Source organism: Salminus brasiliensis, chromosome 16, assembly GCF_030463535.1.
Source record: "Salminus brasiliensis chromosome 16, fSalBra1.hap2, whole genome shotgun sequence".
Classification (NCBI taxonomy): Eukaryota; Metazoa; Chordata; class Actinopteri; order Characiformes; family Bryconidae; genus Salminus; species Salminus brasiliensis.
The window spans coordinates 19,704,071-19,726,897 of record NC_132893.1 but is presented as its reverse complement, the minus strand read 5'-3'; the positions used below and the strand labels follow the sequence as shown (position 1 = coordinate 19,726,897).

At 39.5% G+C, this 22,827-nt stretch overlaps 1 protein-coding gene across 1 annotated transcript in view; it reads right to left on the bottom strand.

The window, feature by feature from the left end:
* postna (periostin, osteoblast specific factor a) overlaps nucleotides 1-12,135 on the bottom strand; it is a 44,401-nt gene extending 32,266 nt beyond the window's left edge. The window contains exons 1-2 of the mRNA XM_072659584.1: nucleotides 12,017-12,135; nucleotides 10,988-11,086 (exon numbers count right to left, since the gene is read on the bottom strand). Coding sequence (XP_072515685.1) covers nucleotides 10,988-11,086; nucleotides 12,017-12,135 — 218 coding nt within the window. The remainder of the gene's footprint in view (nucleotides 1-10,987; nucleotides 11,087-12,016) is intronic.
* Between the last annotated feature and the right edge of the window lie 10,692 nt (nucleotides 12,136-22,827).

The following is a 22,827-nucleotide window of genomic DNA, read 5'->3' as shown; positions in this document are numbered from 1 at the left end:
TTCAACTTCAATTAGGGAGGAAAGTGATTTGCTTCACAATAATGAAAATGGAGCACCCAGACAGTTACACAGCTGTGCTCTTACGCACCAGTGCGTTGACAAAGTTAGGTTTGTTTAAAGGCATTTTTAGACAGGCTTTTAGTTTCTATATACCTTGTACCCAGCACTGTACTTGATAACTCATGCAAATGATGTATGTGGATAGTAAACTACCTACGGGATAAATAACTTACTGGATATTAAATTAAATATCCAAACCAAACCTAACCCTAAAAAGTTTCACCAGCTACTTAAAGGTATTTCAAATTTGTATACGTTTACTGTCTAATACATTCAAACCCAATGTAAATGAAAAATGTGCATATGGTACCTAGGTATATGCAGGCTTCTGCAAGATCTGCAAGATTTCTGGTATCAATGGTCCATGGGGCACCACTGTTATGCCATTGGGAGTCACTCAATGGGTGAGAAGTCCATTCTCGTTATAACCTTCACCGCGGCGACTCTAGAACATCCCACAAAGTTAGCGATATCAGAGATGCTACCAGAGATGCTGGAGTGCCTCCCAACAGCGTAACAGTGGTGCCCCATGGGCCGTTGATGCCAGAGGGGAGCAATGACTCCAGCAAGTGGAACAGAGCAATCAGCGCACCACTGTGGACCAGTTAACCTCTATAATGAACGCCTTCCGTCACCAAATACAGTCCATGCCGCAACGTCTCATTAGTGTCATCCGACCCAAGAGTGGTTACAGATTCGATTTCTGTATGGGTTCAACTCTGCAATTGGTAACCCCACAGTCGGACTAGCGAGGGTTATGCTAGTTCAGTTGCACACTGAAACTGATGAAAACAGATGTTAGTTATTAAAGCAGTGTGGTGTAACATTACTAGCGTGCAACTCTTGGATTTGAAGGTCATATGGTATCTTTACCATGCGATAATTGAGTAATATTGTATTTCAAGGGTAATCATGTGCTTTCAAAATAGGTATACTAGGTTTAATAGGTGCATACTGTAAACAATGCCTCATTCCTAATCAGTCACAGTCTCGCACTGACAAGGTCACCAAAACTCCAAGGCTCTCCTTAACGCTAGTATAATTAGTGCTGACTTCAGCAGGGGATATAGGGCTATATTGTCCCTGGCACAGTTTCATAGTAGTACGGTTTTCTAGTTTGAGGACATGTGCTAGCAATATAACCAAACAATGCAGAAAACCATGTCTTATGCATACATAAACATTCATGATGTGTGAGCATATTGTATGCAAGTTTGTGGATTACACTGTGGAACAGAGGGAAAACATGTGATCATGTGTCTGGTGTGAATCATGAGGGCAGGAAATAAGAGCTGTGTTGAGGATTATGGAAAAGAGAACCATGCAAGAGTAGTAAAGAGGGAAAATTATGTTTGGACATATAACAATCAGAAAAAAGCTTAGAGACATAATGGAAAATCAAATTTTCACTATTTTCTCTTTCTCCCCCAAAATGTTGATTGGCTAGGATGTTTTTTGTATCTAAATCTAATTCTAAAGCTAAAGCTGAATTTTCTAACAAGTGCTAACAAGTGGAAGCTTAGACTGCACCAATGAGCATCGTGTGAACTGCATACAACGGCATACCAAATTATATGAACCTCTGGTCAAAGTTCTATTACTTCTATTAGTTCTACAGTATTACAGTTTCAACCCATCCACAAAAGACAAAAAATGAAAGGAGCCCCATGCAAAGGTTTGGGCACCTCAAGAGCTCAAGAATGGCTCCGAAGCACAACATGTTGTGAAAGCCCTGGTTCTTAACGACGGAATACAGATGCAAACCTTTGGAAATAAGAACTTTAAGAGACTATAACAATGAACTGACCAGTCCTATCTGAATTCTTCATAAACGGTTGGTGCTGGAAACAAAGTTTATGTTTTAATCAGTAGCACAGGTTCACAAGTTGCTCATGGAAAAATCGCAGTAATCTGTTTAATCTGTAATTTGTTTAAATGTTTTTTTTTTATTATTATTATTTAGCAAAGACCAAAAAGTGTGAGGTTGGGCCCTAGTCCCCCTACAGCAGCTACCCCACCCTTTAGCAGCTCTCCCAGTTACTGAGCTCTGACTCTGGTGTTTTGGGACAGATGAGATTTCAAACATCTGCCCAGTCGTTAGTCAAGCTCAACTAACGCCTCATTTCCACTTCCTGAAAGCTGGTTCAACCATCATATATGGACATCTGTTCATTAATTTTTTCTTCTGAAATCATGGGTATTAAAAAGAGTTTATCATGCTTATTTATTAGAGTAACTGCCTCTTCCGTCCAGGGAAGACTTTCTACAACATTTTGGAGCATTGCTGTGTGGATTAGATTGGATTGCATTTAGCGACAAGAGTGTCCACAACGTTGTTGGATGTGCACCACCCTACATTATCTCCAACTCCCCAACTCATTTTCAAAGTACTGGATGGAACACTATCATTCCACTGCTCCACAGCTCAATGCTGGTGGGGCTTTATACCGCTCTAGCCAATGACTAGCATTAGGCATGGTGCTAATAGGTTCATGTTCATCTGCTTTAGAGAGTCGTATTCTATTAGGACTTCTCTACAGGAACTAGACAAGCTGTGTGTATGTGTGCATTTACACATCTGTGCGAGCAATGGGTGCAACCTAAAGGAGCTGAATGCATTCATTTGATGGGGTGTGCACAAACATTTGGACGCATAGTGTATATGCACACATTTTAATACAGTAATAACACATCACAATACAGGTTAATACAGTGTATTATGATGAACTGACCAGTCTGTTATTATTTAGGTGTCACCTTTGCACTCCTGACATTTTTGGCTAAACTCGTCATAAACAGTTTGTATTTCATTGTGTTTCATTTGTGCAGGTTGCTTATGGAACATTATTAGTAATGTGTGAGGTTGGGCCCCAGTCCCTCTACATTTAGCAGCTATCCCAATTACTGAGTTCTGACTGTGATGTTTTGGGACCGATGAGATTTCTAACACCTGCCCCATCATTAGTCCAGCTCAACTAACGCCTCATTTCCACTTCCTGGCATGCGGGAAAGCTCGGCCTTTCTGTGAGTCATCACCCGTTAAGCCTGGCGGTGGGTGGAATAATGATGCGGAGGAGGCTGACACCTGACATGGAAGTAGGAGATAGAAAACCCAGGCCACTGCGGTCTGCCTCTCCCTCACTCTCACTCATTCCACCGTCTCTGTCTCTGCTCCCTCGCTCTTGCACATGCGCGATCATCTTATCCTTTTTATTTCAATCTCTCGCTCTTTTTCTCTACGTTATAGAATCCAGAACCCCAGACATCACAGACGTGATTTCCTCCACTGCCATGGAACAATGTTCTCGGTGTCTTGGAGGTGAAACAAGAGAGAGAGAAAGAGAGAGAGAGAGAGAGAGAGAGAGAGAAAGGGGCAAAGAGTGACTCAACCTTTCCCAACATGTATGTCAGTGAGCTAACAATCTGGAACTCATTGGACCTCTAGGGCCGGAGTCTGCAGCGTTGAGGGGGGGATGGGAGGGCGTAGTGCGAGCACAAGGGGGTGCAACAAAGTGGCTTGGTTTTGGCATTGCGACCCCCCCAAAGGACACACTCGCAAAACAGCTTCCACATGTTCCATGCGCTATTAGGGGCACAAGACACAAGGCAGACCCACTGACTGGGATTCTGGCTCAGGTCATTTAACCCTTACAAGTTGCACGTTTAGCCAGCAATAGCAAAGGCATGTTGCAATCAATTATTTTTCACTCATAGTTCATCAGACGGAGTACAAAAAATGTGCGAAAAAGCTAAAACCTGCAGCCAGTAGCACATTGGTGTTTGCACATGGAAACGGGAATTTCATACTATGCATACGGGTAGAAATGTATCCTCCATTTGCCATGTTATTATTATTATTTCTTTGGATGTTGAAATAAACAGACAACAAATTTAAGCAAAACAAAGCACAGCATTAATTTACTAGATATGCAATGAACATGCAGCCAAAAAGCCAACGATTCATAGTTTTGTTTTGTTAGTGTCAGAAACTTGAGTATTTTGAACAAGAAAAAAAACAAAAATGAAAATAAAAAAGAATATAACTCACATATCTGACTTCAAAAAGTTAAAATGGGTCAGTAATCCAAAATGTGCTTTTAATGAGCTCACTGAAAAAATACAGTGCATCCAATAAGAACAAACAAAAGCCTCATACATTGTTTATACAGCAGTAAAACCACCATTTCCGTGCCTACCAATCAAACTGTGCAGGTATGGCCACAGTGGCGGGCCTACTTCCTGGGTTTAAATGTCAAGTAATCTGTCATTTATTATTTTTTCATGCTCTACATTCGGGTTTAAAGCAATTCAGTAAAAGCTCAATGCTGAGTGGTGTGTTGTGGTACGTAGAGAATTTAAATGGTGCAGAAGCCCCAGAGCAGCAGCACATGTTTCTGCGCTCTTATGCAGAACAATGGCTTCAAATATTTGGACGGAGCACAATCCAACACACAATCAGACACAGCACCTCTTTAATTTATTATGTACACAAAAGAAATGTTTTTTTTTTATTTTACACACATCAGAATTATTTAACATTATTTAACACACACACACACAAACTCCTTGTTTCCATTGTCCCCAACTCATCCTAAATTTATTGGATGGAGCACCATCCTTCCAGAGAGCACAGTTCCACTGCTCCACAGCTCAATGCTGGGGGACTTTATACCCCTCTAGCCCACATCTGGCATTAGGCATGGTGCCAAAATGCTCATATTTATCTGCGTCAGAGAGTTCCATTTAACTGGCAACAATTCTCTGTGGGGACTAGACAATCTGTGTTAGCAATGGGCACAAATTCAGAAAATTACACAATCATTTGGACATATTTAGTGTATTATGATAGTGCTATACATGTAACTCCTTGTTTATGTTGTGAAGAAATTTTGCTCTATTGCTCTAATTACACAGAAACAACCAATTGGTGTTTATAAGTCCAGAACAGTGGGGTTGTAAAAATTGATCTTATACATTTATATTAACTCACTAGGCCTACATGTGATAGAAAGTCTGTCAGTTTGACCACATCTCTGCTTGGAGTGTGACTTATTATGGAATCAATGACACAATTATGGTACTTGACCCAATTATATAATGTAAGTAAAGGTACAACGGGTTTAACCACCCTCCGGTGGGCCCAAAGAGTTATTATCAACATTCTATTACCAAAGAATAGCCCCACCAGTTTGTACAGAAGTCCCTTTAGTTACTGAGTAATACACCTTAGTGTAGCCTTGGAGTATTAAGGGGTTCCTGAGAACAGAATAATGCACTGTATGCACACCATGGTTACTCTGCACCCTGTAAGTTTGACTGAAGTGAAGTGAGGCAAAGGTAAGCCTGAGTTTTAGAGGACAAGGCTGACCGGCCATGACTCCAATAATAATCTAACAAGCGCGATGAAGCGAAGGCCGTAGTTATGACATCATGTGAACATCCTGAATGAGGAGGTACTTCATGGACAAACACTTACGCAGGAACTCATGAAAAACCTGGCACCTCCTGATACAGCGGCATGGGCAGACCATGTTACTAAGGTGTTGTGTGCTTTAAGCACTATTTGTAATGTCTGAGTATCAGCGTCTGCCTCATGTAATACACCAGCCTGGAGTCAGGCTAATAGCAGCTGATAGGAGCTGTCCACAGCCTGTTATTAAGAATCCTCACGGGAAATGCTGAAGGCCTAATTAGTTCTCCTCTTTCTTCACAATGACAGTGTGTGTGTGTGTGTGTGTGTGTGAATTTCCTACATCTATAGGACCCAGCTTTGTAAAAAAAACAAAAAAAAATATTTTAAACAAGGAAAAAGCATAAAGCTTATACCAATAAGCCAAAACATTAAGAACACTCATAGATAAAGCAACTAGTGCATTCTAAGCTCTGGGATGGATAGTAACTGTACAGTCGGTTCTCAATGTTAATCTGTCCACCATCTGAAGTGATTACAGTGGGCACACAAGCATCTGGACTAGATCTTGGTTTGATAAGTCCTGTTGTTGTTTTTTTTTACATCAATTGGATGGTGGGGGTATGCATGCACCATTTATCCGTGGAATGCACTGGATAAAGCAACTAGGATCTGGATCTGCTCTAACGTCCTGGTGCCAGATACCATGGGGCACCTTCAGGGGTCTGCAGAATGTAGAGTGAGCTATTTTGTTGGCAAGCAGGTGACCTTCGGCATATCATGCAGTGGTCATATTGTTTTGGCTTATCTGTGTATGTTTAGGTTTAGGCTTGTGTATCCACCACATCCTGTTTAAAGACTGTTCGAAGCAAGTGCTCAACAGTTCATGCTCCTAAACTGACAAACATGCGCAAGAGCAGTGCTTCACGTGAGGTTTCGCTTTCTTCATTTTTTTTGGGCTGGGCTTTTTACAGAAATTGGGTTTTTGAGCTTGCTGTAAAAGGGCACACATCTTTTGCTTTTTTAAAACCTTGCTTTTAAACCACGTCCTCTTGTGGACGAGTTCGGCCATTTCTTTAAACATGGAGAGGTTGAGATGTGTGACATCCCCCCAAAATATTTATGAGGCCAGTTACCTCTCTAACCCGCCACTAAAAACTTGCCTCACTGCTGTCATCCATTTTTCCCTTCTTAGCTAATGTCGAGTTGGATTGACGTAAAAGTCACATGAATTCCAATCTGGCTGTCTGGAGTCTCACTGCCATGTATTAGATATGTTTAAATTTTCAGTACCACATATGACAGTGGAATCGCAATGTTTTACTTTCTTTAGACAGAGAACCTTTGCAAGAACAGGATAACATAATGGTAATGGAATGTAATGGTAAGACAAATCTAATACAACCAACAAAAACATAAGCTAGAAAGTTATCATCACCACTGGAATCACTTACCTTCCTTAAGGCACTGCAACACTGAAAACGCTGGATAATCTTTTAGCACAGGGTCTACAGCACCACCTGTACAAAGGTTGTTTTACTTGTTTCGCCTCACTCCTGCTGTTGTGTGCACGGAAGACAAGCGTCCATGCCTTTTTTTCTATCCTGGCACCAAAGTGGTGGAACAAACTTCCCCTGAGTGTCCGAACGGCAGAATCACTCGCTGTCTTCAAATGCTGAAGATCCACCTCTTCCGAGAAATACTTGGGCGAATAGTAGAGTGGTCTCCTTATTGACTTGTGTTTAGTAGAGTCTAAACTTAGAGGTATCTTTAAATTATTAGCCTATTCAAACTAGCTGAGGTTATTCTTGGGTAAATAGGAAAGCACTTTTGTAAGTTGCTCTGGATAAGAGCGTCTGCTAAATGCCTTAAATGTAATTGTATTTATTTCGTAGCAGACTGGGGGTATTGGACAGACTCCTCTCAGATTCTGTCTGATTACCAGGTTTTTCTATTTAACCTTTTGAGATGTAAAGGCTATTTTTGATACCCAACTTTAACAATCAATAATGAACCCAATAAAAAAAAACATATAGACTGCACATTAATACCTGTGATGCACCTTTAAGCCCTATAGGTCATTTTCACACCTATTGTTTATTTGCTTTGGTCCGAGCATTTTTTTCCCTTGGTTTGGTTTGTGATCATGCAGGAAAAAATGCAAACACACCAAAATGCGTCACTGCAAACTATGTAAGAATGTTGTCTGTGCTTATTGGTCAGATCTGTTGGGGGTGGGAGCAAGAAAGTAAATACAGGAAGAAGGTCCTGTGTTCTGGACCAGCACAGATTTCTATGCATTTTAACATGGAGCAAAAGCGGAGACTGCATCTGTTTGTAGCTGTAGTATTCATCCAGGCAGTATGCTAGATTAAACTACATTTGCAGAGCCACACACCTAAGAGTTGGGAGGTCAGATCATGTTCTCACCTCAATCAAACCGTTCCAGAGTTCATTTGGAACCGGACTGAGACCACCTCCTCTCAATGATCTCAAGGGTGAGGTTGTTTTGGTCTGCATCGGAGTCTGATTACTTACTGTTTTCACACCTGTTGGCCCTTGAGCAAAGCCCTTCACCCTCAACTCTGCCCCAGGCGATGGAGTTGGCTGTGTACAGCTCTGGGTGTGTGTGTGCTCATTGCCCCTAGTTCACTAGTGTGTGTGTGTGTTCACTACCACAGATGGATAAGGACACATTTTGCTGTACATAGTACAGTGACAAATAAGTGCACCTTTACCTTTTTACCCATTTACCTGCCCAAACGAATCACAACAAGGGTAAAAATGAACCGGTGTGAAAACGCCCTCAGATTTTCAAGCTGTAGTGAAAATAACTACTGTTTTTTTTAACTCAATTTAAAGGTTCTTTACCAATTTAAAAGGGTTTCTATGACAAACACGGTCCTCTGTGGAACCAAGAGTTGTTCTTCAATGGCATTGCTTAAAGAACCCTTTAGAAGCACCTTTATTATTTAGAGTGTATGTTCATAATCCATTTTAAATGATAAATGAAGCACAATATTTACTGCTACACCCTTTTGTTTTGTAAGATCATGTTCACTACATTTTAAGTTATTAATAAAGAAAAGTACATTAAAAAGCCATTTTTTTGTTTATATTTTGGGACTTTTTGAGAGATTTTTTGAGTCAAATGGGTTAGGAAGATTAAAAGTCTAGAATGTTTAAAATGAAAGCTGTGGTTACTTCGGACTTGACAGGGGCCCCATGTTTGAACAGGAGCCAATATGAGGTAAGGGACTCGTGAGGACAGTGCAGTTCTACAACTACAGCCTGTCTTCACAAATCCTCCTGGGCAACTTCTGCAAATGATTAATTCTTAACACTGACGCCAAATACAGCTACACAAAAGCAGCGCACACTGAAAAGAAAGTGGTGCGCTGACCTAACCGCATTCAAATGTCCAAAAGTATTTGATTCAGTAGGCCTTTACAACCTAATTGCACTCATCAGACACATTTATGCCATGAAAGACTTAAGTCAAAGGAGACACTGATGGTTGAGTGGAAGGAGAGAATGATTTAAAGGAAAAGGGGGGGGGGGGTGGCATGGAAAGAAAGAAGGTAAGGAAGAAAGGTAAGAGTTGGAACAAGGTGCTCTTTCTGCCTGGAGCCAGCCTTTCTGCCATTGTGTGTATTTGCCAGTGGAAAAGCTGTGTTGAGTTCGTGTCAACTTCAAGTCATGAGCCTAAAAACTTGGACACAGTGTTTAAACAGCTTAACATAGCAAAGTCTAGCACAGCTACGTTTCAATGTGATTGTCATCTCTGTGTATGCTGGCACTGCAAGCAAATTAGCACGTCATCTCAGGGTGAGGTTTCTGCCAAACTCCAAGTAGAGCCTGACCAAGCCCATTTCACCGCAAAATAAGACTTAATTTAGAGCTCTGAGATCATTGGAATCCTCTTTAGCCACACTGTGGGCAGACACAGCTATGAAGTCTAATCTGAGATCAGATTTCACTTCTAAAATCATAGTAAATGTTAGAGTTTAGGCAAAGGAATCTGTTTGTGGAGTGATTTGAAGGCTATTAGTCACAGTAAAACGTCATTGGATCAGTCACTTGCCACTTTTTAAGGTCCACCTGCCTTACACTTCCATTATATACTGTGGGGTCTGAGTCTGAGACCACAAGTGAAAATGTCTATATTTGCATTTGATGCACAATTTGTCAGCCACTCTCTACTTCCTTCAAAATGAGCTAGTTCCCGACGACAAGACCACTGCTGACCGAATAATAGAGACCTCACTGATAACAGTGATGGCCTATCCCTTGACCATCAATGCCTACAGTCTCTATTATCCCTATTATTAACAGTGTCACTGCTCAGTTAGGTTGCTAATGGTAAGCTGTTCCAATGAAGCTGATGAAGGGCTAGATGGCTAACACAAACTGCACATCAACACATTAATTTAAGGCTACAGTTTGTGTACAGTGACTGTTTCTAATAAAGTGGCCAGTGACTGTAGTCAAGGTGCTAGTTTTCAAATGCTAACCTGTGAGTAGTTTTGTGGTTAAAATGGCTAACAGTAGCTGGGTTTAGGCCAAAATACACGGCATTGTCAAAAGTATTGGGACACCTGCTTATTCATTGTTTCTTCCCAAACATACAGGTATTAAAAAAAGAGTTTAGTGTCTGTCATTACTGACCAGGGAAGGTTCTCTATTAGATTGTGCAGCACTGCTGGGAAGATTTGGTCGCATTCAGCGACAAGAGCATTAATGAGGTCAGGATGTTGGATGATCACCAACCCACCTTATCTCCAACTCCCCAATGCATCCCAAAAGTATTGGATGGAGCACCAACCATCATTCCAGAGAACACTGTTCCACTGCTCCACAGCTCAATTCTGGGGGCTTTATACCCCTCTAGCCCATTTCTGGCTTTAGGCATGGTGCCAATAGATTCATGTATATCTACCCCAGCGAGTCCTATTCCATTAGCAATACTTTGCCACAGGAACATATAGTGTAGCAGGGAAAGTGCTACTACTCTGCCCTGAAGGCCAAACGCTCTTTAGTTGATTTCTGTGTTGTTGCTGTTAGAAGAAACCTTGTATCTCCATATGTTTGTTTATCAGTATTAAAAAAAAACTGCTGCGCTTACACTGTGTGGATATGCCATGATAAATGCTCCCAAATAATGTAAATTATTAAATAATTCACTTGCATTGAAAGTACATTGTGGCTGTTTTATCCATCTCTGTTACACTGAAACTAAACCTTCTACCCTGGGGGTCCATGACACAGTGCTGACAGACTGAGACACACAATGTTGGAGAAATAGCAATTTGTCTTTCATCATCCTCTCTGTGGCTCAGGTGAGAGCCTGCATACAGCTTGAGGCTCGCACCATGTGTAACCCCTGTCCATCACTCATCCAAACACATACACACACACTCACATGTGGACGCTTACCACCAGCACACAGTGTCGCACAGACACCACAGATCAAAGAGACACACAGCCCAAAGCAGGGCAAAGAGGGGAAGCACTTACGCCTTCTTCCCACAGATGGTTCCTTTGTACCAGTTCCTGCAGGTGCTGAAATACTTCTTCTTGGTGCCCATGACCTGCTGAAGGGCACACATGTTGGGCCTGCCATTGAGGTGTGTACAGAAGGAGGATGAGAAGAAAAAAAGGCATTCAGGGACAGGATGCAACTCTGGTAACTGATAATTACTGTATGCTCACATCAATGACTCTGAAGTCTGCAAACGTAGGAGTGTAATTGTGTGAATCTCCTGTGTGACCATTTTATCTTATTGTGAAGATTTTCATTTAAAAATGTCTGTTTTTTTTCTTCGAAATATCAATATAGCAATATATTTATCAATACAATTAATTTTTTTAATACAGATACATTTTTTTAATACAACCGTCCATCTATAAATCAATTTATTCAGGTCAATCAAACATTTGTGCATTAGAGTTAATAGATGTTAGGACAACAGTCTTAAAAAGCTTTAGTTTTTAGTTTATAAATGAAATTTTCAAAAAGTTTTGAAAGTTTTCATCAAATTTGACAAAATTTACAAATTATAGAATAAGAGTTTACATACTTTTAAAAAAACAATTCAAAATTGCTAAAACATTCAAAAAAGTTCACTTTAAGTTTTTTTATGTTTCAGTTTTTTAATTTTTTTTTTTAATTTATCAATTAAAAAAAATTATAAAAAATACATTTATAGATGCTCCAAAACCAATATGAAAATAATTTTGGTCAACTTTCTTTGACCAAGTGTTTTTAAGTTTACATTTTGAAGTTTTAATCTGCAAACTTAACATTTTAAAATCAATGTATTATTTTCATAATGAATCTATTAGTCCAGTAAAATCACAAGAATTAGCTTTTAGCTGTTCAGAAAATAAGTAAAAAGTCCAACATTGCAAAATACATTAAAAAAAGTAATAATTAAGTACAATAATCATGCTTTTAAAATGTTTAATTATATTACAGTTCCCAAACTTTCATTCTCCCAAAATTTCTCACACAAGCATATTCCTTATGGGAACATATCCCCTTACCCCTGCTTCTTGGCCCGGATGCGGCTGTGGGACACAATCTTGTCATAGGCAGACGAGTCCACCTGGTCCAGATAGGAGATGGCCAGCAGGGCAAAGGTGGCCACAAACAGGACCTTCATTTTGCCTCACCAACTGTATACCAAACTTTCTGCAAAACCAGCAGAAATGGGAGCAGGCTGCAGTGAGACAGTTTTTATATCACCCCTCCCCTTCCCTCCACTCTCAAACACACACACACACATACACACTAAGGGGATGAATACAGAGTACGAATATCAACCTATGTAACCTATCCCACCATCAGAGCCTAGGCAGCCCTGGACATGTAACTTGTTTTCCTCAGAATGAGCCGACTAATAGATGCTGAGCTAAACATCTCTGGGTGAGCTACTCATAAATTGACTGGCGACTGGTGAGGTAAACTGCTATTTCTACTTGTCTACATTTTAAATTGTAATATTGCCATTACTTTAAAATGCTGAAGCCTTCTAGCTATTTGATTAAATTTCCTAATTTCCACAAATAAATCTGTATAGCATCAAGTCACAATTTTTTTTTTTGTGGAAGTTTTGATAGAAATACAAGGACATGAATGGTTTGCATATCTGTATAATTCAATATTTGAGAAAAACAAAGTTATTCAGAGTGGTTTGGTGTGAAATGCTCCATTCTAGAGGAACTTAGAGTCGTAATTGTTCACAGTGATGGTGATATGAACAAGATGCCTGAGGGGTTTAGCACCTCGAAAATCTGCATCACAGAAAGCTAGTACATCTAGAGGTTCAGAATACACTGCCTTATGCCTGAGAACTGTTTCACACTGCTGTGAGAGAAGATTCTGGCATTACATATATATATTTTAATAGGTGCAGAGTGGAGAGCTACATGCAGGCTGTTGCAAGCAAAAAATAGTTCCAAAAGAATTTCTTTTCTTTTCGGATTTACCACTATTTTACCATTAATGTTACATATAAAAGACTGTATATAAAACACGTGTGACTGGTCATTTTGGATGGTAAATAAAATGTGTATATTCTGGTTCCCATTACCACCACTGTAAAGAAATCATAGAAATGGATAAGTCAATAGGTTTCTCCACAATGAGCCATTTCTCATCAACCTACCCTGAAGGACTATTATATTTATATGCCAACCCCTCAACTATGCAGAAAATCTGAAACATTGGTGGAATTCCCCTTTAACCCATATGTTTGATGGTAAACATCCAGATGGAACGAGTTGGAATGGTTTGTCCTCAGAAGGAGTGCAGTTGCCTCCAGACTGCAGGAGCCCGCTGAAGTGAAGTTATTAGGATGATAGGTTTACTGCATTGTAAAGCCATCTTATCCCCCTCTGAAACTCTCCTGATCTCTGGGCTTCGGCCCAGTTCTAATACAGCCTGTTCGTGTGTGTGTGTGTGTCACAGTTTAGAGCTAGCAACAGAATTAGGCCTCAGGGATCTCCCTGGACAAGTAAAAGCCAGACGGGAGCATTTTAAAAGGGAGGGGAAAAGCTCCAGGGAATTAGAACTACTCTTATGTCACTCTTTCTGGCACTGACAGTTGTGTGGAAAGAGTGAACAGGTGATATGGTGATGGATGTGTACGAGAATGCAGTTCCCCAAGCTTTAGATCCAAACATCAACGTCCAACTTAACCCTGTGTACATCACTACCTCTAGTGGTGGAGGTATAGCAGCACACCGTCAACAAGGCATCCTGTCATTAGCCAAAACAAATTACATACAGCTCCAAACTGCCGTTGCACCACATCGAAGACTAAGAATCAGCGAGGATCCGATGTTCTCCACCCAGATCAAATCTCTAATCATACTGAAGGGAAAAAAAGCATTAGCAATTAGATAAGTTGCTAAAGGCTAATTTCTAACTCATAATGAGAGAAGAGTGGATGTAGTGGGTAGGTTTTCCTCCGGTGGTTTAATCTCCAATTATCATCATTCTTTATCTTGATTAAAAGGCATGCCACATGTAGATGATTCTACAGCCACATGTAAGCAAATGAGAACAGTCAGTCATCTGATTTTTGTTGGCTGAGCTGACGCCATTTTCCACAGTTATTATCTTGCTCATCAAATCAGAAGCAAAACAACTCGAATTAGCAGGATTAGATTAGCTGAGAGCCACAGGCCAACAAATGCTTTAACATCTGGTGTGGAAGGAAAGATCTACCAAAGATGGGGCAGAGAAATAAAATACTAACGATCATATGGGCATGTTTGTTTCTGATTTTGAACTTTATGTTTTGAATATTTTCTATTCAGCATTCAGACTAGGTCTTATAGTGTCTGTTAAGGCAACTTCAGGCAGCAGGACCCTCCTCAGATGACTGTGTGGACAACTGAGATGTTTATGAGAGCATCCTGACTAGGATTCATACTGTCTGTGTGGCAAATTCAGACAGCAGGACCATCCAGTTGATTGTGGGGACAACTGAGGAGATCACTGGAGTCTCTGTACCCACCATCAACACCTACTACCAAAAGCCATGAGGCAGCCAGCATTGTGGACTGGAGTCCTAGGCCTCCTGCAACCTGGCAAATAGTAGCAGAGCATCCGTTCTACAATCAACCAACTAAAAAACAGTGTTTTATTACAATGTATACATCACAAGATAACTTTTTATAGTACATTTCTGAAATTATTTTAATATTAAACACTGAAATGTTTGTTATCCTGAAATGTTATTCTGAAATCCCAACCCAGCATTTTAGTCAAACATATTGTTCCACTATGCAATGCCACACTGCAATGCATTATTTGATGTTTGTACAGCTGTTTTAGTGTGTTGTAGAGCATCTTCTTAGCTCATAGTGAAGGTCGCAGTGATGACCTTTCGTACTGTCTAGATCACCAAAGGTTCCACCACCACTGAACGTTCAATTTAATACATTATTTAAAAAAAAAATATTATTATTCAATAGTTATTATAATTTGTTGTTGTTGTTTATGTATTTATTTTTATTATTAGAGACCCCCACCAGTCCTGCTACCCTGCTACCCTGTGCATGATCTGTGTGGCACGGGGAGATGTTTTCAAAATCTCCTTAACCCTAGTCTATATTAAAGTATATTAAAGCTTATCCCTTTGTATATTCTGGCCAGTTTTTTTGTTGAAATGTGGAGCAAACCACTAATGAACTCGAGCTGAATGATATCAGTGAGTGGAGCAAGCAAGAGGAGTTTATGGTGAATCTGAACCTGGAAAGTCATTTTACTAAATATCAATATTTGTATCTGTGTAGAAATTCATATTCTGGGAAAACCCTGTACTATGAAGGTCAGATAATTATGGTAAAAACGACATTCATATCTTAGCATGAATCCAAGTAAGGCAGTTGGCTCTATTATCCCACTCTCATGCCAAACTTGCCATTTCCCCCGCATTTCTAAGGACCTTCTTCTCCAAAGCAAGCTTTAAATGAATTTGAACACTGATAACGTTTCCTACAGCTGTTGCTCTAGATTTTACTGATTAATCACCGTCTGGACTGGCATAGGCGGCCTTCTGCATCCCCCGCCTCTTAGCCCATTTGAAGCTGGTCCAATCTGAATGCCATTGGACTTTCTGAAATGTAAATACCAATTTTGCTATGTTAGCTAACACTGCTGGCCACTGAACTGACATTATAAGACTGTCAATGTCATTAAAATATCCTGAAAGAAACCAGCAAGCTGTGTCGACTGTGGTAATTCAACCATTTGCATAACCAACACAATGGGAGAATCAGATTTCTGCCTCTGCTGAGTCTCACTGAGCTTGGAGCTGTAGATGTAACATCATGTTTGGAACTAGAAGTTTAAAATCTGCATTATGAGATTTCTTTCTGAAGGTAAACAGCATTTTTAAAGAAGCATTTAATGTTTTTTTTTAGCGAAATAATTAAAACCAAAGTAACTCATGTTACATTATACAGTAAAGATAATAAATAAAGTAAACTAAAGATATATTGTTTTTTCAAAAAATAGGGTTTACAAGCCAAATAAAATAAAGTAAAATGATTAGGTACCTTTTACAATTTTTCCCATACTGCCAATTTTCCTTACAATATAAAAAGAAAAATTAATAAAATAAAATCAGTTGCCATAAAAAATATCCTTTTTCACTGGATGCAGTCCTCTTGTTGTGTCCAGATTGCAATAACTGTATCTGATCTTGATTAAATGATCTATTGCGTTATTTTGGACCGTATGAACCAAATGAAACTACTGTATTTTCCCCTCTTTTTAAATTTGTGTTTATTTACATTTGCGTTTAGCATTTTTGGCTGTGTTCAATAGCGCTGTGGTGGGGGAAGCAAAGGTACATACAGAATAGACCAGTTGTGACTGAAGGAGTTGTGTTAAAGCTGTAAAAATCTAGATACAGAGTGTAGAAGCAAACGTTGAAACATTACATCAATGTAAAACCCAGGATATTTTAAGCAATTTAGAAATCTCCACTGAATGTTTTTTTTTTAAGTACAGGACCTGTCTGGGGAAATTAGGACATGTGATCACCATACTTATTAAAGTAGTGTTTTGTAGTCATGTGTTTTTATCCTTTTTGTGCTTTATAGGTACAAAACATCATCTGATTCTGAGTTTCAATGAATGCTGTGAAGTTTTGCAGGACACAACAGATCAAGCTGGGGTTTCCTACCCAAAAGCCCTTGAGCCAGAGCGCAGCAGGATTCTAATCCAAACCAGATACAACAGATAAGCCCTCTGTGCTACACTGAGGGGAAAATCAGTCAATTAGAACCTAGAGTAGGGATACCACCCAGGGTCTAACTGCCCCCTCTGGTGAGGTACTGTGGTGGGTCAGGGCAAAACCCATGGAGCTGCGTACAGCACAAATGAAGCAATTGCAGAGTTAGTCAAGCTGCCCGTCAGACTATGCTAAGCTTACTGTATCCTCTGACTGGATGAACACCCACTTTCAGAGACAACGGCAGGTTTTGCTTGACAGTAGTGCAAGGTGCTGACAGTGGAATAACTGGTGTGTGTGTGTATGATTAAAGAGTTCACTGAGCTTTTTAAAGTGAAATATGTCAAATAAAAGACACTTCAATCTTCAAAAGCCATCTACATTTTTTGGAATCAAATCAGTCACCACATGAAATGTGTGAGAGAAAAAGCAGTAACTCATTTTCTATTCCTCACTTTTGGGTTAAGTCCATACATTTGTATGTTTCTGGAATTTGACCTGTGACAAATCACTTTGTACTTGTACAATGTCAAGACAGAACTGGAATACAATTAGAGGAAGAGAGAGAAGGAAAGAGAGAAAGAGAGAGATCAAAGGTGCATTTCCATATAGAAACGTTGCCCAGTTGGTGCTCCTTCCAAGAAGGAAGAAGGAAAGCTGAGGTGGATAAAACAACTAAATGAATTTAGACAAGCAGCGTGGTCTTTGGGAACTCATTAGAGCTTCCGCCACCTATGGAATTGGTTTTGTGACCCCTTTGCTTTGGGGTCAAATGAAGAAATGCTCTATTTCATATTTCACAAGTCAGGAAGTCATTCCAGGAACTCCATGGCTTTTTTGGAATATTCCAGTCTAGTTCAGTCCAGTTCTTCTATGATAAAAAACTCTTATGAAACATTTAGTGTTGGTTATGAAATCAGTTGCAGTGTTGACTCTATGGTGGTAGATGGACAACAGCAGCAAACTGCCATGATCAGCAGATAAATGTTAAATGTTCATCCTGCCATCCGCCCCACACACAGCCAGCCACAGCACAGCAATTTCAGTAATGCCATGACAGCGCATGCCACTATCAACGGCGTACTGCTATGAGCCTGATTTTACTGTTTTTTTCAAGAACAATATGTTAAAGCAGCATCAGCCTGATTAGAACCTTCAAAAGCCTACTCCTACATTGTTGAGATGAAACTGAGGTGGGCTTCAAATTCGAATTTCCTGTTCGACCTTATATGGTTACATAAGACACATACAAAGGAATGACTGGTTGCCGTCTGGCATCATTTCTTATTTGCATATAACCTATTTAATACGTTTTTTAACTGTGTTTTTGTAGCTAGTCTACTAACCATGTAATTCCTCTGCTGCATTCTCTCCACTGGCTTCCTATAGCTGCCCCCATCAGATTCAATACCCTGACCTTGGCCTTCGAAGCCAAGAATGGACCGGGTCCTCAGTACTTAATGGCGATGGTCAAAACCCGATCTGTACCAAGAGCCCTTTGAGCTTTGAGAACGTCTCAACTTGACTCGCCATCCTTTAAGATCCACGTCCAGGCTTTTTTCTGTCCTGGCTCCGAAGTGGTGGAACAAACTTTCACTGGGTGTCGGAACAGCAGAGTCGCTCACTGTCTTCAAACGCAAACTAAAGACCCACCTCTTCTAAGAGTACTTGGGTTAAGTGTAGTGTATGTTGAGTATCATGGTCTCCAGACTGACTTGTGTGTTTAATAGCATCTAAACTTAGAGGTGTCTATTGGATCCTAGTCTATACAAACTAGCTGAGGGTATTTGCTGAGTAAACAGTAAATCACTTTTGTAAGTTGCTCTGGGTAAAAACATCTGATAAATGCCTTAGATGTAAATGTAAATATCTACTATAAATCTTGGCTGGCTGAGGGCCCTCTAGTGGCTGTGATCCCAGAGCATGTACCCAGATGGCCTGTTTGGGAATCTATCTAAGAGAACAAACATTTTACCATTGGTCTGATAGAAATTGTCCCTGCCCCTGAAAACACTGAAACAAAGTTCTCTGGAGAGCAATTTCAAAAACCTCCAAATACTCTGCTCATGTGAATTGGACACCAAAACAAAAAGATATATTTTTATTTAATATATATCTAAAAAATATAAATATTGTATAATATATATTTTAAAATGTATATGTATATGTATGGATAAGACCTTCAGATGGAAATTAGAGGCTGATAAAAGTCACTTCACTTCAAAGATCAGTCAAAGATCATGTAGAAAAAAGAATTTTGTCTAAATTTTCAATGACAGCTAACTTTATAATGTATGTTTGTGCTTGTCTGGCCTTTAGGCTTTGGTCTTAAACATCCAGTCGGCCACCAGAATGAAGGTGTGTCTGTGGTTCTCTCTAGGAAATGTCACACAGTTGCTGGGTTTCTGAGGAGGCCTTGTGGTAATGTGTTCCATATTGACTTGACTTACATAAAACACACACACACACAAACAGAATCAGAAACATGGTGTTGCGAACAACCTTACTTCTCTAAACAGCAATCAGTTATCTGGAAATCTCAGTTTTGCAGCTTCATGATGAATTGGAAGGAGTATAAAGGGTTTGATTTGTTAAACTTTTCTCACTTTATTTGGTCTAATTATACAGATTCAGAGTGTACTGTATGGACAGTGTGCCAAACCACAACAGATCCACTGTCCCTAAAGTGCTCTGTGGAGTGTTAACACTCATTAACACACTCATTGCCTTTCCACAAGCAAGACAGCAAGTCATGTTATTTGTGTGTGTGGCTGTTTGAGAGCCCTCTAGTGGCTGTGACCCCTGAGCATGTGCCCGCGTGGCCTGGTTGGTAATCCATTCCCATGGACTAGGGAATAGAAATTTAATCATTGGTATAATATAATTTTTCTATGCCCGAACACAAGCTGCCTTAGGCCCTGCCCACATGTACCTGGGTATTTTTGAAAATGTACTCTGTTTCCAGCTGCTTTTCTGAGAAATTTCTTTGGTCATAGGCAAAAATGACTCTAAAACCCCAGTGTGAGCATGCCAGCCTAGCAATAGGCTTTAATTTCAAAATTCTTCAAAAACATTATTATAAAACGAAATATAAAATAACATTGTCTAAATTATTTTGATGCTCCACTGACTCTAATAGGGAGAATAGCGCCACTGTCGTTGCTATTGTGGACGCAGAAAGCCAGAAACTACACTATGTGAGATTGGTTAAGCTGGCAGGTCAATGCTCATGAGAACTGTGTAACACTGTGTAACCCGCTCACATTTGGGTAAATTCTGAAAAATTACTCTACTGCCTCAGTCCACATGCTTTGTTCACTTTTAATGACAGTTTTGTAACTCTGTTACACAACAAATGGTGGCTCAAAGTATACTTTCCAACTGTAGCAGAAGCCCCAGGAGCAACATGGGCTTACACTAAACAATCTTTTTTATCTCTGTCCATTTCTCTTACAGTAAAGAATTTGATATATTGATATTGTATCATTTATTGAGCAATATAATATTAACTGAAAGCATAACTGATCACCCACTCCAAGGGGTTACCCAGCTTTTAAATAATTCTAGTGGACTAGCTGCAATTAGTAGCATTAGTTAATAAAACAAAACAGTGAAAAGTGCACTGTTAGCAGTTAGTAACTTGCTAATACTGATTAACACAGTGAGCTTTGGTTTGGGTTTTTATCAGTCCCATCGTAAATAAATCAGTTGTTGATCAAGCTTGTAGTTAGCAATGGTCATTGCTGCACACCAGTAAGTTGTATATACCAATATAAAGTTGCTAAACTGGAAACATTGACATTATGCCATTTTTAAAAGTTGTGCAAGACATATTTGCTCATATTAAATCCATCAGCTAATTACAATGTGAGCAACAGTTTGTAAATGGAATGCAGTAAGACATTAAACAATACAGTAAAACCCAGCACCAGGCATAGTTTTTTGAGCTAAATCTAGTTGGCCTGCCATGGACTTTATTTAGCCCAAAAGGAGACATCTTTTTCGAACCACATGCAGCCCTAATATAGCCATGAAAATGATTGGATGATAGTCTTGTGCAAGTTGTGGGGATAGCACTAAAGTATGTCAGTCTTTTGACTGATGGAAATTAGATGATGGGCATGGATGAGGAGAAGGGCGACGGGCTCCTTTTAAAAGAAAAAGAAGTTCCTTAAATCGAAATGGAGAGCAACAGACATACTTGGAGTAATTTAAGAATTTAAGAATACATTGCAGAAAAGTAAGAATACATTATTTGTATAATATAGAAATGTGTGTTTGAAGATTAGTCAGTTGCAAGGTTTTTACCTTTTACCTTAAAAAAAACGAGCAGTGGGAATATTAAGGTTATATTCATCATCTGGTTTAAGAGGAGTTTAAGTTTATGGAGGCTCAAAGAAGTGTTTACTCTGATGTGTTTAGCGATTTCTCTGATAAAGCTGAAGTCTGCTTCTTGTTAGAATTTTGCAATTCCACCTTAAATGGTCCAGCAGTTGTTATTAGCAGCCAGAGGGGCCAGAATGTTACTGCAGCACTATTAAAGAAAAATATTTGAAAATTCAACAAATTTCAAAAAAAGTTTAAGATACAGTAAGTACAGTAAAGTTGCTGTAAAGAAGTGGGACTGCAAGGCCAGGAAACATGACATTTCTCATGCTGTGGCGGAATACCTCAAACAGGGCCCTGGACGGACGGGTGGTGGAAGTTAAAGCTGCAACCAAAAATAAATGAATGTATTATTGGTATTATTGTCAATTGTTCTACTTTGTGAGTAGTATGTGAATAAAGGTCATATAATGAATATGAAATCATGAATGCATGGTTGAAAAGTCTTTTCAACTTTCTCTTTGCAACCAACTGTTGTAGAGGGATGTATTTTGTTTTATTTTATATATACACAATGTGGACATTTAGTTGCATTATAGTAAGTTTCAGTCTCAGGTTCTCTCCCCATAGAAGTAAACCGATTGACTGGTATACAGTGTGCACTAAAATCACTAGAATTGCACCTTTCACAGAGCATTTCTAATGGGATTTCAATCTAGCCTAATGCACTAATGTCTAATGTTAGCCATGTCCAATGGAAAACGAATTAATTCATAAACAAGCCAAATGCTAATAGTTAGCAAAAGTCACACATTTGCAAAATTTATTGCTGAAATTAGTTTGAAGCAAATAAGTGAGTCCGACAAATTATTTAATGCTAGTTTGTTGTTTTTTTCCCCAACTGTACTGATCTTGAGTTGACCGCACCCCACAGCATTGGTTCAATTTAGATTTCTCTTACCCATTTAAGGCTAGAACAGCTGATCCAGTAACTTTGACTCTTTAGTTTTTTGATATGTAATAGCTTTAACAACATAAACCACACTCTACTGAAACTGCTCTCATTGCAGTTACAGAGAAGCTCCATGCAGCTAAAGCTGCCAGACTGTCCTCGGTTCTGATCCTTCTCGACCTCTCCGCAGCTTTTGACACAGTGGACCACAAGATCCTCCTGTCTATCCTTGCCGGTCTTGGAATTACCGGCTCTGCATGGCAATGGTTTGCATCATACCTGCTCTGGCTCTGGTAAAAACTGACCAGTAGGTTCAGATTTGCACCCACATCCAAGTAAAACAGCATGACCTAAATCATCTAAATGAGATGTCATCAAAAAAAAAATAAACGGAAGAATAAAGTTTTTGCAATGTTTTAGGACCATAATGAGGCTTCAATGGAGGTGATAAAGTTCCAGCCTTGTCAGCTGATATTGTCCATATATATTGCTGATATAAACCACCAAAGTTGTACTGTCATTTTGTAGTTGGCACCATTGTTGTTTTGCCCATATTTAGCACTCCGGTTCTAAGCCAAAAATGAATGGGGTTCCCAAAAACATAAAAAATAAATATGTTCAGAACCAGATATGCTTTGTCCTGCATTGTGCACATTTTTCTCCTGTACTTCACTTTGGACTACAGAACAATGCACAACTCCAGCGGCCTTAAAGATTTCCCTAGGAAACGTATTACAATACATTTCCATGCAATCTTCAAACAGTCACAGATGTCATCATCATTAGCATCATCATCATTATCATAATGATAATAATCAACAGCAAAA